Source organism: Coffea arabica, chromosome 2e, assembly GCF_036785885.1.
Source record: "Coffea arabica cultivar ET-39 chromosome 2e, Coffea Arabica ET-39 HiFi, whole genome shotgun sequence".
Taxonomy (NCBI): Eukaryota; Viridiplantae; Streptophyta; class Magnoliopsida; order Gentianales; family Rubiaceae; genus Coffea; species Coffea arabica.
This window is the reverse complement of record NC_092313.1, coordinates 7,108,844-7,124,336: the sequence shown is the minus strand read 5'-3', so window position 1 is coordinate 7,124,336 and position 15,493 is coordinate 7,108,844. Positions and strand designations below refer to the sequence as shown.

The window sequence follows — 15,493 nt, the reverse complement described above, 5'->3', positions numbered from 1 at the left end:
CATGCTTTCTTCTCTCTTCTCGCTCTTCTCCTTTCCACTTCCCTCCCCTTTCCCCCGCCACCTCTCTTCTTCCGGAAAAGGGAAAGGGAGAAGAGGCAAAAAAAAAAAAAAAAAACTTCTCTCTACTAGCGCCGAAAAAGGTGACGATCAGTGGTGATGGGATGGGGAAAAAAGAAGAAAAAGGAAGAAGGGAAATTTGTTTGTGTATTTTGAAATGTATAATTTAAAAATTTTGAGAAATTATTTTTAGGTTACTGTAATTAAAATTATTTAAAAAAACTAGTATGAGACAAACTTGGATAAAAACCCATTTGTCAAACAAGCCCGTTGGTTTTACTACTTTGTTCTTTAAGCACGATCCAAATGGAATGTGGATTTGTTGGCTACACAGCAGCAACGCTAACTGCCCAATTCAAAATTGACACTACTACGATTTAAAACCAATCATAGAGCAAACAAACACGAAGCAACAAACAGCTGCGCATGGCGATGGTCAACCATCCTTCCTCAGTAACCATAGCATGGTTCCTCTTGTTCTTGACCATAATCCACCAATCATTTTCTGCTCGAACTTTAGGTAACTCATCACAGGGCAATGGCGATCATCACGCCAACCTAGCAATCAGCTTCTCCATGCCTGATGTGCTGAGCCAGAAACATCCCTCGTCCAGGCCAGTAACAGCTAAAGTAAATGGTCAAATTCCCTTCTCCAAACCACTAGGCTTTTTTCCACCTATTGGAGGCATTCCCTTGGCTAATATTGATACCATCCCGATGACTGGATTGCCATCTCAAACCATCGATTTAGAAGGAATCAGCATGTCATTTCCGGCCATCGCGACTCTTCAAGAATTGGAGCTGGGAACTGTGACAACAATTAATGAGGACATATATGAAGGATTCGTATTTGGTTCGTCGTTGCTTGGCAAAGCACAAGGGATTTATGTTGCTAGCTCAGAAGATGGAAGCAGTCATATGATGGCGATGACAGCAAGTTTTATCGGTAACAAGTACAAGAATGCCTTGAGAATTTTTGGGGTGCACAGGTCTGATTTTAATGAATCACACGTTGCAGTTATTGGTGGCACTGGGAAGTATCAAAATGCCAACGGATTTGCAACAGTTAAGACTGTGAATGTCAGCTCCAGCTTGAAGGGTGAAGAGAGTGAAGAAGCGTACAAGCTCCTGCTGTTCAATGTTTATCTTGGTTAGGCGGCTTGATCTATCTACTCAATGCCCTGTTAAAGAGTCATATATTGTAACTTAATTAGTCTCCTTGGACCCTTTGTGAGGAAGGAAAGCAATTGATTGTCATGAATTATTGTGGCATGAGAAAGCTTCTAATCATTGATTTGGTGGAGATGTAAGCTGCAATCCAGTCATGTAGAATTACTATCTCATAATGAACGTGGAGTTGTAATATTCATCAAGAATTAGTATCAGATAATAATTATGTAATCAAGATCTTTCATCCTGACAAATAACCAGGCCACGAAAGTTGAGAGGAAGAAGTCCGTGCATGGTGTATGACACGAGGCAACATAATTGACCCGTGAGTTGTTGAAGATAAATGGTTTGACGAGCCAGAAAAATGAAACCTGCTCTAAGCAGCTGCATCTGGTGAGATTGAGGAACATTCAGGAGTCGCACATTCTAATGAAATACAAAATTAAGTTCAATCCCAGAGAGAGAGAGAGAGAAAAAAAAGGGGTCTTAAATTAGAGACTTTCGGATGCTATGCTTTCTGTTAAGTCCAGTATTATTTGGTTAAACCTGGATACCATCAGCATAATTCCATATTCTCTGTAGGGACGTGACAATTCTTGTTCGTCTTTGGTGGGTGTTATTTTCAAGCTTAAAGGCGAATTCCCAAGCTTGATTAACAAATACATTTCGAATCCCCATTTGAATTGCTATTTTTGGGAGTTTTGTAGAAAAATATACCGTAGCGATTTAATATGTGTGAAATAAAAAGAGAATTGAGAAATTTGTTAAAAAAAAACGTAAAAATTTTTATGCGGAAACCACAATCCAACCTCTTCCAAGTCTGATTGAGGCAGAGCACGGATTGCTTAGCAGGACGACTATCACAACTAAAAGAATCTTAATCAATTTCCCTCTCCTCTTCTAATACAGGTCTGTCGCTTCTCCATTTGCGATAACAGGAGCTTAATCCATGGCCTTACACCTAAAGCACCGCAACCAAACTTGTGCTTTGCAAGTCTGGGTCTTTGGAAGATATCTGCAGTTCGTATAATTAACTAGTAATTTAATAATTATGACCCAAAGGCCTTCTGCAAGTTTGTTAGTTTCTCTGCAGTTCTTCCGCCTCGAGCCTCTGCATAATCTGCATCGAACATCAAAGTTTTGCTGTACCTTACCTCATCAAATTGTAAATTTTCAGGGGAGATTTTGACTGCAATGACAAATCATCAGAAAAAGCATATTTTTGCGTTCAAGTGTGATTCTTTATATGCTTTTTACGGTCTCTTTAAAGCGTCTGATGATTTTAACCAAATCATCATCTGACAAACAATTAAACATGCTCAGTACAAGATTTTAAGCCATCTTCACCCTTTCTGAATTAACAAAGTTACGATCTCTTCTTGACCTCAACGTGCTATGGAGATTAGATTGAAGTCTCTTTTCTCTACGGTACACTCAATGGTGACAAAGCAACACTTAAGCGTAATACAATATTGCATTATAGTTGCCTTTTTAAAGTTTTTCACAACCAATCCAAATAGCCAAAACCTTTATCTTGATGAATTAGGTTGGTAACTAACATGCATGTACCAACTCCGTCTAATCAGCTCCACTTATTTCAGAGAATTTTGAAGCTATATATACATGTATATATCGATTTGGCCTCAATCCTTTTACCATCAAACAACCGTCCTTCCACTTCTTAAACTCATCTTCTCTGAAGTCTGAACTAATCATTTTCACATCCCAAATGGCCAAACTTTTTCACTTAAGTTCTAAAACACTTACAGTCACCATTTGCTTATTCCTCCTTGCCATCTCCCTCGGGCATGCTAACTCTGCCAGATTCCTCGATGAAGTGAGCCCGCAAACCCCATTCCCTGCCACCGTACCTGATGCATCAGATCCTACAGAAACAGATGTCCCTGATGTGGCACCTGTACCTGTGGTGGCCCCTGACACCACATTGCCCAGCGGCCAAACCCCAGCCACCCCCAATACCATTCCCGTTACAAATGCAGCACCAATTGCGGTTACAAATGCAGCACCAATTGCCGTTACAAATGCAGCACCAATTGCTGGCCCTGCTATTCCATTACCAACAGGACCAGCTTCAGTCACTGCCCCCAGTGGCACCGTTTCCCCAGTTGCCAATGCGCCTAACACTGTCGCAGCCCCTGGCACCAATGTGGCACCTGTAGCCACCCCAGCCATCACAACTCAAGCGGGTGCTTCAAATCCAGATCACCCTACATTATCCTTCTTTATGCATGATATTCTTGGTGGCTCGCACCCTTCGGGCAGAGTGGTCACTGGTGTCGCGGCCAATACTGCTGCCAATGGACTACCATTCTCCAAGCCCAACAATCAAGTCTTCCCCATCAATGGCGGTGTTCCACTCAACACCATCAACGGCGTCATCAATAACAACAACTATCCCTTCCTTGTAGGCCTCAATGGTTCTCCAACGAACACAATCATCTCAAACAACAATGGTGGCAACAATGTAAATGGTGGCAACAACCAACCCTTTGTCACTGCAGGACAGCTTCCGGCAGGCCTAACTATCCAGCAGCTCATGTTCGGCTCAGTCACCGTGGTGGACAATCAAATAACTGAAGGGCACGAGCTTGGAACAGCCGTGCTTGGCAGCGCCCAAGGATTTTACTTGGCTAGCTCTAGGGATGGTACCAGCCACACTCTAGCCTTGACTGCATTGTTCCATGACCATAACGGAGACCATGAAATTGTGGACTCTGTTAGTTTCTTTGGAGTTCACAGGACAGCTACACCTATATCGCACCTTGCAATCATTGGAGGGACTGGAAAGTATGAGAATGCAAAAGGCTATGCCACCATTGAGACTGATCTTCACCACGAGGATCAGCACACAACTGATGGTGTTGAAACCATTACTCAGTTCACTGTCTACCTCACTCCATAGACGTGATTGTTTCTGCTCAGATTGTTGAATTGTTTCTGCAGTTTACACTTGGATGTACCTCTGGATTATGAAATGGAATTGTTACTTGTAATTTGATGCTATGATGAGTTTGTAAAAAATTTCACTTTCTTTTTTATAACCCCATACGAAAATTTCTTATTCGTGTGACTAGAAATACTCGGAACTGAATTTGCTTTTTCTCCTTCCTTTTTCTTCGTCCCTTAGAAATTGTGGAATCCAATTTTACATCTGGGTGAAAAACTTAAAATCTGATCTTTCGTGAACCTGTAAAGCTTTGTCAGAAAATTGTTCGACTGCCTCAAGGGAGCAATTTGAGACTATCAATATGTTCTGGGCAAAGTATGACAATTCCGAGGTTAGCAAGGGGAGATGAAATTAGTATGTTTTCCACAATTATAGACCCCATTTATGTCTACAGACTACAGACTCATTTACAAATTAGACGAAGAGGAGAAGGGGCCGGTCCCTTGGGGGAGAGGAGGGGGGGGAAGAAGAGGCGATGTGATATTGTTCAGAAAACAAAATTGGAACATTAGCCAAATTTTTGGAAAAAAATATTGCATGCAGTTAAAGAGATTAGGAAAATATATTACTTCGACATTAAAATGCTTTCAAGCCTCCATTCCTGTAGAAATCATTGCATTGTTCAACTGTACAAAGACATCCTAAATTCAAATGTACAAAAGGATATATTTTCCTTTCAAATCTCATAATATCACTCCCCGCTACACACTAAAACTTAAGCTAGAGTATGGAAGCTTTCATTCTGCTTCCTTCCTCGGCTTACCTTCAAGTTTCTCTTCAAATTTAACATTTACCAAAATTGCAGATATGACACATCTAAGAGCAAATGCCAAACTCAAAGCAAAGAATCAGCAATAAGTAAACAAAACAAAGAAAAACCCTCAGCTATGGACTCTCACTGCTACAAAACTCTGCTGCAAGCTCATCGATTAAGTATTCTACTATTTCTCTACAAATGATACTAATATCACCTTCCAACTCCATCCACTTCATTTCACCGCCAAGCACTTTATCACCCAAGTCCTTCCTGACCTCCTTATCCTGGCTGAGTAATATCCACAACTCTTCCTCTATATCATCCCTGCTCAAATTGGAGCTTAACCTTCTTCGCAGAGGCTTTCTTGACATGCAAAAATCCATGCATGAATCTAGAATATCCCTCAACCGAGAGTTTATGAGGTCAAATAAAAGCCTCCTCTCTGACTTCACCCATGATGTCTGCTTCCCATATTTCTTCTCCAATGCCTCAAAAACTGAGGGGCTCACCGGAGATTCTCTGCCATGCCATATAGCCAGATCCATACCACACAAATTGTCCTCATCCAAGACATCAACTAGGTACGAAAAGTCCCTGCTTTCTTCAGGTCTTGACATTCCCCACAGCTTTCCGTTATCTCGGGAAAGATCAACGGATTCTTTTTCAGTATCTTCATCACTTGACACCGCCATTCCAGATCCTTCTGAGTTTGTTTCTTCCGATTTGGGATTGAGAAGGTGTAGCTTTAGTGCAAGACCTAGAGAAATTACAGATAACAACAGTTATATCAAATATAAGTTGTGAAAATTTTAAATCATAGCGTTTACTTCACTTACCACTGAGATCAGAAATCGAACTTTTAAAGATTTCGGAGTCAGGAGGATTCTCTTCCTTAAAAAGAGGTTCCAATACAGAATCTGGACTAGGCTGGTTGATCTCCCTCAAGTTTATGGCGAATTCTGAATCTTTTGCTGTACATCTGAGAATAAATTCTTCTCCAGGGGAATCACAAGATGATTTCTGCATTGAAACAAAATGTCCAGGTAAGGAAATGAACTTTATTTTTCATTTCTGCATTGAAGGAAGAAAAGAGGGGGAAAGAAAAAAAGTCTACAACTTTACCTAGAAATTACTGATAACGATTCTAAAAAGAAACAGAGTTGCCATCTTTGACAGGAAAACTAGGCCTCACATTGTGTGCACATGTTTTACTAAGACAGAATTATTAGAAATTTGAATTAGAAAAAGCAGATTGTTTATGCTTCTCATGCAGATGTTCAAGTACTTCCGAGTTATCTTGTTTACAACACCCTAAGCTAGGACATAATACAATTTTATTCTTCATTCAGTTAGCAGCCAGATGTTCACTTGTTTGAAGTGGATAATGCAAAAGCAACAAGATTTATATAACCAAAATACGGCTTGAACAAATATGGGAACACAAAAACGCAGCTTGAAAAGAGGATATATGGATTCTTCAAGGAAAATATGGATAAATTCAAAGAAGCAGCTACTCTGAACACGAATTGTCTGAAATCTCGTATGAAAAGCCTACAATTTATATTTAACTCCCCGTTAGTGATCTAGAGAATGATGCAGTCTCACCATCACCCACCAAAAAAAATAGAAAAAGCGAAAATCAATTTTGATATACCTACATACACGTTTTAAGGGCTTAATTCTGGGGACTCAGGTGCAAAAACCGCTGCCTTTAAATTTTCACCGGCCAATTGAAAGGGTACCAATCTAGGCATTCTCCTAATGTTAAAACTAGATAGTGGATAAACGCAAAAAAAGTTTTTAGTGATTGACAATCATAACTTTAGCTATGCTAAGACAGGATAAAGTAGAATAGCTAGAGACAATGTTCTCAAGTATCTGATGTAGGTATATGATCTTGTTAAACTGAAACACTTTCTATAATAAATATCAGTAACAATGTTTCTAAACCACAAAGTGAATGTACATTTTCCAACTTTTACTGGAATTAACAGTAGAAACATGAATGGTGATAAATATGAAATCCTCCATTAGGATATTGCTATTTGCATTTTAATGCACCAAGCAACCAAGCAGCACAACAAAACTGCCTTGACATGCAAACAGACTTTATTTGGCTAATGGAAACGTGGACAAAAAATCATTATAGATATGTGTAATATAACACTCAAGCCAGTGTCTGATGGACAATGTGGAAAGCACAAACAAACCTGCCGAGCCAAATTGTCTGAGACGTCAGAACAGCTATAACCTTCTGCCTCCTTGTGCATGCCCTTCTCCAAGTCATCCTGAACCCCCTGGTTAACTTCCAGAGAAACATTATCATCTGAATCTGAAGAAAGAATCTTGGAATTTGATAGCTCATAATCTGGATTGTGACTACACTCTAAATCTGCACTGAGGTACTGATGCTGTTTCTCACGTATAACTGTTGAATCCCCTGATTCTAAGCTATCCTTTCCATAGAATTTTTCACTATTCAACTTCTGATGTTTATCAGTTACAGTTTCTTTTTTCCCAGAACAGTAGCTGTTTTTGGAAGCTTCAACCCTGGTCTTAAAACTGGTGGATTCACTTGCAAATGGAGAATACTTCAAAAGTTTGGGCCTTCGTAGATTTCTGATATACTTGTTTGTTGAACCAACCTTTGTGCTAACCAAAGAAATACCAAACTCAGAGCTTTCTTTTTCAAGACAAGATGGATTGCTGAAACGGTTCTCTTCAAGTTTGGAATACAAGCTCGTGGGCCTAGCTTCCTTGTCCTGAATAGCAAACATTTGACCAAGACTACATCTCCTGCCTGACACTTCAATATCTGGAAAGCTTCTAGTTGTCTTCCATCGTTCAAAAATTTGCTTCTTTGCTTCGCTGGCAAAAAATGACCCACTATGAAAGGGGCATGAAACTTGTTCTCCATGTTTCCAACCAAAGGAACCTTGGGAGGAAGTCACCAGAGCCTTAGGTGCATGAACTGAAGAGTCCTCGGTTGTGATTCTTGATCTTGATGCATATCTCTGCCTGCCACTCATATATTTCCATTTCTCTTTGGCAGATTTATTTTCAATTTGCCAGGGATCCATAAAACAATACGTGGGAGGCTCAGTGGTCATCTTTTCAGTTTCTGTTACTTTTGCATTCAGTACCCTGCATTTATATTGTAAGAGCTCCACATACTCCCCAGATTCCATGTCACCCTTCTGATGAAAAATGTCAGATCTCTGAAGATGTAAACCAGGAATTGTAGCCTGATTTGGTTTTAAACCAGGAATTGACTGTGAACTTCGTTTGCCGTTTTCTGGGATCTCACTGCTAAAGACATGCTTAACTGCATACTGTTTCTCAGCAGTTTTCCTAGCTAAGCGGCTCAAAAGGAGTGAACTCTCCCCTAGCATACCTATAGAAGCACTTTTGCGGAGATAATCCTCAGAAAGCACTTTCAGTTGTCTGTGGGAGGGCTGCTGAGGCGGCAGCTCATCAATTCCCATCAACCTGGCAATAACACTTGGTGTATTTTGGTTACCTTCCATCTTTAACGCAAGTCAATGTGGATTCAGATCAGACACTGCACAGAAAAGACCAGGACGGATCCCCACATGTCAGAAATAATGTCATGCTTGTAGAATTTACAGAGTATCACAACTTTAAATGTGGTAAGCAAAGTGCCAACATTTTAAGTAGCATTAGCAAAACAACAAAGACCACATCTGTTGTCCTGTATAGCAAATACAGCTTACACTATCTCTTCCATTATGCCATGATAACTGCAGCATAACCAAAATTTGGAGTCTAGATTTGACAGAGCACTGCATTCCCAACTTCTCTACAGCAAAATGCTCCATATTCATAATCGAGAACAGACAGCACAATGTAATCACAAAGTACTTATTGCAGCATTTCAGAACCCAAACATCAGGCGAAGGAACAAAGGCTCAAGCAATTAAAATCCGTACCTTCATTGCTTTACAATTTAAAATAGTAGGAAATATAGGTTTCAAAGACAGATTTAAGGAAAAAAGTGAAATTGAAATCAATGATAAGCATCCAAAGCTCAAAGGTTTTCAATATAAACACCAAAAGAGCAAAGGGCCCATACATGCTAGACAAATGACAGATAGGGAGAGAACCACGGATTCAAAGAAGAAAAACAGCTAAATTTTACATAATAAAGCACATTAATGCAAATTCACATCCCCAATTGTCTGGTGAAAATTAAAACAACGTGCTATACGTTAAAACCCATATTAAAGTTCGAAATTGGAAGGCCGGAGAAAAACAGCAAGATAGATTGAAATTAAATGCAGAAGCAGCAAAATCAAATTCGGTATATCATCGGCGAAGAGGAACTTTCTAGGCTTTAGAGCCTGAACGGATTTAATAGCTCCCTCATCATCTCCGACAAATAAAAAACAAGTTTGTCAAAAGTAAAACAGCTAAAGCTAAAAAGGTAAGCAGACCATAATCATTACCACCGTCATCATCATTGATCAAAGGGACCTATTATCACAGTAAACCAAAAAAAAACCCTCAAAAGATTTCAGTAAACTACATAAATATCAGCGTCCTAAAAAATTGTTACTTCAAAAAAAAAAGAGAATCATCCATCACCGCCATAACTAACCAAAGAAATCATCACCAATATCCCATCCATCTCATACAACTAATGCACAAATAAGCACTTAAATTCCCGATTATGCAAAATAATACAAAACCCAGAAGACATAAACATCTCAAATTAAATCCCAATGATCAGAAAAGGAAAATAGCCTGACTGACCTGTTATTGAAACTTGAAGGCTCTCCTTCTACTTCTACTTATGCAACTGGGCTTGCCATAGGAATTCAATATCGTCATTAGATGCACTATCTGAGTAGTAGTTCCATCGAGTGATGATATCTTAAAAACTAAAATTCAAGTGTTGAAATTCATTAAAAGAAAAGACAAAAGGCGACTCCAGAAGAAGTGGAAGGTGAATCCCAGAGGAGTATTGCAATATCTTGCAAAATGATCCAAGTAACTTTGTGCATGTGACAGTTTTCTTTTTGAATGCGCAGTCAGAGTTTCGACTTGCGGAGGGAATTATCAATCATGATGGAGTGATGATGATGATGATGATGAGCAGAGTTGAAGATTGCATACTGCCAAAAATAATTTATGGATCTTTATTATATGCACGTAAAACATTGATGTGGGGCGGGGGAGGATTTAATATAATTCTTATGTGAAGATCCCTCTGTTCCCTCCCCCAAATAAAACAGCAGCGTAAACTTGGTTGGTTAAATTTGGAAGAGAGTGGATTTTGAATTGGTATTATTCCTATTCTACGCGCATCGACATTGAGGTGGTCAACGCGAAGTTTGCGCCAAAATTTGGACAGGGAATTCTCATCCACTAATTGCTATTTCCACTTCAAAAGATTTTTCTACTTCCAATCTTGTTCCCTCTCTGCATTGATTTGGAAAAAATAAAGATTTTTCTCTTATTTAACCAATTCGAGGTTTTGTTCCCTCTTTCTAGCTTTTTATGATGCTATGAAGCTTTGTATGTGTATATATATAAGTTAAAGATATTAACATTGATAAATTTATAGTACAAGTATCATTTCATGTAGTATAAGATAAGTTATATAATCAAATTCACTCATGAATCTTTAATACATGGTAAGGATGTATTTCTTCACTAAACATATCCAAAGTTTAAGTTTATGAATTTCTTTGTTTTTATTACGAGTACAATTATTTTACATTATAATTGAAGTTGTAATCTCAAATGAGGAGACCCTTGTAATTCCAATAATCGTGATAAAGAGATAAGAGAGACAAGAAAACAACGCAACACAATCAAATTTCTGAACTAATATTCATCATATTTATTGCACATGAATTACGTGTACGATAACTTACACGTAGTATGGATCATATTTTGTACCTGTATTTGTAAGAAGACGAGAATGATTGCATGAGAAAAGAAAAAGATTTTGGACCAAAATTTAGAAGAATAATTAATAAACATGCATTATTGCAATTTGATACAAGAGAAGTGCATACATATCGCACATTAGATATTTCGATGCTAAGCTCTAGTGTGATTCTAGATCCCAGCAATAAGCATGACGTTACAATATTTGAATAGCCTTTTTATAATTCTAGAAAATTATGTGAATGGTCTTTTTATAACAGTATGATTTTGCACAAATTTATGATAAAGTCCATAGATTAGTTTCAACTTATAATTTATAACGTACTTAAAGTCCACCAAATGTGTACCTCCATATCAATTAACCCCCAAAAAAAGATAGTAGAAAAGATTAAAGCTTTATCTTTTTGTTTGTTTTATCCCAAAAAAAAAGGAGAAGTAGGGTGCAGTAGTGAAAGTAGAGAAAACAGGAGTGGAAAAAGCAATTGGGTTGCCCATGATTAGCGAAAAAGGAGGAATATTCGAATGAATGAAGGCCGAGGTTGGCGCGGAAAATATTGTCACGTGAGTTACCTGCGGGCTATGTATCGTCGGGCCGCGGCGGATGGGCTTCACAATCCGCTTGGCTGGATGGACGTGTGAATTTATTATGAGGGTTTCCTTCCCTTCCTAGATATTATGGTACGCCGGTTCTACTATTTCTTTGTTCTTTTATTCCCCTTTATTTTATAGTTTTTCTGTGTGGTAATTAGAGCATTAAAATGGAGTTAGTTGACCTAATTGTATAAAATGGACGGCTGTGGATTAGGGCCCTTAATGATGAATCATCATTCATCACTCGGCAGCCTCATGTGATTTTTTAGTCAAGTCGATTAGCAGTTAGCACATGGCATTTAGCAGCCACTTTCCAACTTCTTCTCCATGAGCAAGAGGCTTCCCAAAAATTACCCAGAAAAAAAAGAAGAAGAAGAGAAAACAAATAAAATTTAAATACAACGGTTACTCTATCATGTTAAATGAATGAATGGGATTTAACTTTTGAATCATGAAAATGTTCGTGGTAATCAATTTGAACCGTTAAGCGTACGCATCTCAAATTATCTTATCATATAATAAAGTGTAAACAGATATTTGGTGTTAACATTTACCCTTTTAAAAGTATCTTTTAAACGTTTACCATTATCTATCCACATCTCATTTGGAAAACTTTCACTTCTACATAACTATTGGATTAACTAATCTGCCAATGAATATTGCATCGCCTCCCAAAAGAAATGCCAGAAGAGTGGCAATTGATGTAAACAATTTTAGACATTTTTTGAACTTCTAACTTCATCCATACAAAAAAAAATTTTAATTTTTCCGTTCATCACCTGATCATCATACTTTGTGCCTGTTTGATAACACAAAAAAGTGCTGAATCTGAATTCATTCAGACATTCAGATGTTGTGGGTGTTTGATAAATAAAAATTCACCTGCTGAACTTATTAAGTGGTGCTGAATTTGTATGTATTTTTTTCAGCACAAGAATCGTAACTGAATGCTTAATTTGATAAGAATCAAGAGATTTACTTCAACTACTTTATCTTATCTACCAAATATATCCCTGTTTGTTAATTACATTCAAAATACTTTTCTAATTAACAACCTAATATTCCCTATTCAAAATCCTTATCTAATTAAACAAAACAACCTAATATTCTCTATTCAAAATTTTTTTTTAACAATAGTATTTTTTTTGCAGTAATTTTCATCCACAAACATTTATATTTTGATATATATTTTTTTTGTGCAGATAAATATTATTTATGTGATGCAGTTTATCCACACACACGTGGCTTTATGACACCATATCGAAATATTAGATATTGATTGTCTGATTTTCGAAATGCTTCTCGTCCAAGATCAAAAGAAAGAAGAACGTTTTAACCAAGTACATGCAAGATTGAGAAATGTAATTGAACGTGCTTTTGGAGTATTAAAAGCTCGTTTTCCCATTCTCAAAACAATGAAACCATACCCTTTTCCCACACAAAGAAACATTGTCACTGTATGCATTGCTCTTCACAATCATTGTCATTTTCATACCTAACAATTTTAAGTTAATTAAATCATAGGTTCTATTTCCTTTTTGGATTAAAAGATAGAAGGGCAAAATTGTACAATTTAGCTTATTAAGCATTAAGTTATGAATATTTATCAAACAGTATAAATAGATTCAGCATTAAGATTCAGACATTCATATATCTCTTTTCAGTGCTTAAAACTCAGCAAATTAATTATTTTAGTATTCAGAATTCAGAATTCAGAATTTAGAATTCAGATTCAGTGTTATCAAACGGAGCCTTTGTCTTTATAACTACTCATAACCACCTTAATCCAACTACCAAATTACTGTTACATTATAAACCAAAGTTCTTTAATAAAAAAATTATATCAATTTGATTTATGGAAAAAGCAAAAATATTGTATAAAACTAATTCATTTTAATTATTTCTAAATTGCACACACATTAGGTCTGCAGTTAACACCTAGTTTCCATAGTTGGAGCACGTTGGATCTTCTAATTTTGATGCTGCAGTTAATTTTGACACCAAAAAAAAAAATTAATTGCTGGATCTAACGAATCTTACGTCCTATCAGCGTCTATGCCTTTTCCCAATTTTGTGTGGGCAACAAAGAGTATAAAGGAAAAGGAAAAAATTGACATTCACCAAAGGTAAGAGTTATTTTGGAGGACTTTTGCAGTGGGCATGCAGGCCCAGAGATAAAGCTGGCCCTAAAATTCCATTCCCACCATGAAATCGAGAAGCAAAAAAAGGAGCATGAAGACACACGTGGTCATTCTCAGATCCATTACTTTGGAGACAATTAATCAGGAATTTCTAATAAAGCAGATGACCCAGGGGAAAAAAAGTAATTGATTCTATGAAATTTGACAGGGAAATGACCCCAGATTTTGTTATGATATATCGTCATCATCCGTTGCAATTTGCAATGACAGGCCTCGCAACTTTTAACAAACAAACCAAGTGAACAATTTGTTTGGTAGAGTATTATTTGAAATAATTACTATAGCACTTTTTTATAATGTGATGTATGTGAGATAAAAAAGTAATTGATAATATAAAAAAGTGGATTGAGAAGTGTGTTTATGATATAAGTGAAATATTATTTGAGATAATTTGCACTTTCGGGGATCGCTACTTACAGGAAGACGGATTAACATGTATCAACTTTTTTGCTTTTTGACACTTCTTTGAGGACCAATAATCAAAATCAAGTTCAAACAATTACAAGATTGTTACGTAATCTTTACTTGTAAAAAATGGCGTAATTTCTTAACTAGAATTATGAGTTCTACTTCATTTAGGTTGAGGACTCGAGTCATCATTAAACGATAGGAAGAGAATCACACTATGAATCTCTTTCTTTTTTTTTTTTTAAGGAAATTTAACGATCAATAAAATCTTCAAGTTTAGTTTTATAGCGAAAACTAATTAAACTATCGAAGTTGAATTGATCCATCAGAAAATCATCATGACAAACAACTTTGTGTTCGGTTGAATTGATTGGCCCCCTAATCACATAAACACGACCAAGGGCCAAAAGTTTGAAGTAGGAAATGGCAATTATACATCATTGGTTTGAAGTTGGAATTTGGACATTAGAAGACGTTAATCCCTCTTTAGGATTTAACTAATGGTCACATTTAACCCTGTATCATGAACATGGTCTGTTTTTTCGTCTAGGTTCATTTTATTCTTCCATTTAGTCTAGGTTCATTAGAGTTGGCTATTATAAACTTTGGGCCTTTACAACAGAATTGTGAATAAGAGGGCATTTCCATGAATCTTCGAAGTTGCGTGGATAGGAGTTTATTTAGATGATTTATTTAAAATAATTACTGTTGCATTTTTGTGATGTGATGTATGTGAAATAAAAAGGTGATTGAAATTTGCGAAGTAAATTTTTTTATTCCAAATCTTCCTAATCCAAACACATATACAGTACTGATTACATCAAAATGAACTCTAAGTTAGGTAAACATATTGAGATTGCTAACTCATAGTATGAGCTAAATAATGACAATTAATCAATTTTATTCTAACAATAATGGGCTCGGGTGCAAATGGTAGAAAAATCCTTAGAAGTTGAAAATTTTTCATGGTCTAATTAATGGTCAAGGAATAATGACAAATTGAAGAATCCTAAAATTACTAGTAAAAAGGTATAATATGAAACAAAATCAGAATTAATATACTTTCCAGTGTATCTGAATTGGGAAAAATTATCAAAATGGTCCCTTATATTTTTTTTAGAAAAAACTTTATTAGTCTCTTACATTCAAAATTTAGTCAAAATAGTCCCTCAAATATAATCAAAATATGCCCCTTTTTCCCAGAACTCTTTTTTTTTTTTTTTCAGTTTTTTGGTCGAAAAGCACGCACCTTACTCATGTGCTCACAAATTTAAAGGCAAAATAGGAACATAATTCTTTTTTTCTCCAAGAAAAAGAAAAGCGCAAGATAATCACATGATCATCTTTAGAATAGGAAAGCACAATTTGTATCCGCCAAGCCTATAGTTGAATAAGAAAAGGTAAGGTCACTTGCATTTTTGCACC

The 15,493-nt window shown here is 36.8% G+C and overlaps 3 protein-coding genes across 3 annotated transcripts; 2 read left to right on the top strand and 1 right to left on the bottom strand.

Annotated features, from left to right (window-relative positions):
* The first annotated feature begins 483 nt into the window (after window positions 1-483).
* On the top strand, window positions 484-1,212 carry LOC140037407 (dirigent protein 25-like). The gene has a single exon (XM_072081546.1). It carries the CDS (start codon window positions 484-486, stop codon window positions 1,210-1,212), a length of 729 nt encoding a protein of 242 aa, XP_071937647.1.
* A 1,656-nt stretch (window positions 1,213-2,868) lies between these two features.
* LOC140037175 (dirigent protein 24-like) lies at window positions 2,869-4,309 on the top strand. Its single transcript, XM_072081365.1, has one exon. It carries the CDS (start codon window positions 2,957-2,959, stop codon window positions 4,148-4,150), a length of 1,194 nt encoding a protein of 397 aa, XP_071937466.1. The 5' UTR covers window positions 2,869-2,956; the 3' UTR covers window positions 4,151-4,309.
* A 455-nt stretch (window positions 4,310-4,764) lies between these two features.
* On the bottom strand, window positions 4,765-9,999 carry LOC140036594 (uncharacterized). Its single transcript, XM_072078549.1, has 4 exons — window positions 9,726-9,999; window positions 7,163-8,514; window positions 5,789-5,972; window positions 4,765-5,709 (listed from the first exon to the last, which is right to left on the bottom strand). Exons 2-4 carry the CDS (start codon window positions 8,477-8,479, stop codon window positions 5,081-5,083), a joined length of 2,130 nt encoding a protein of 709 aa, XP_071934650.1. The 5' UTR covers window positions 8,480-8,514; window positions 9,726-9,999; the 3' UTR covers window positions 4,765-5,080.
* Window positions 10,000-15,493: the final 5,494 nt, after the last annotated feature.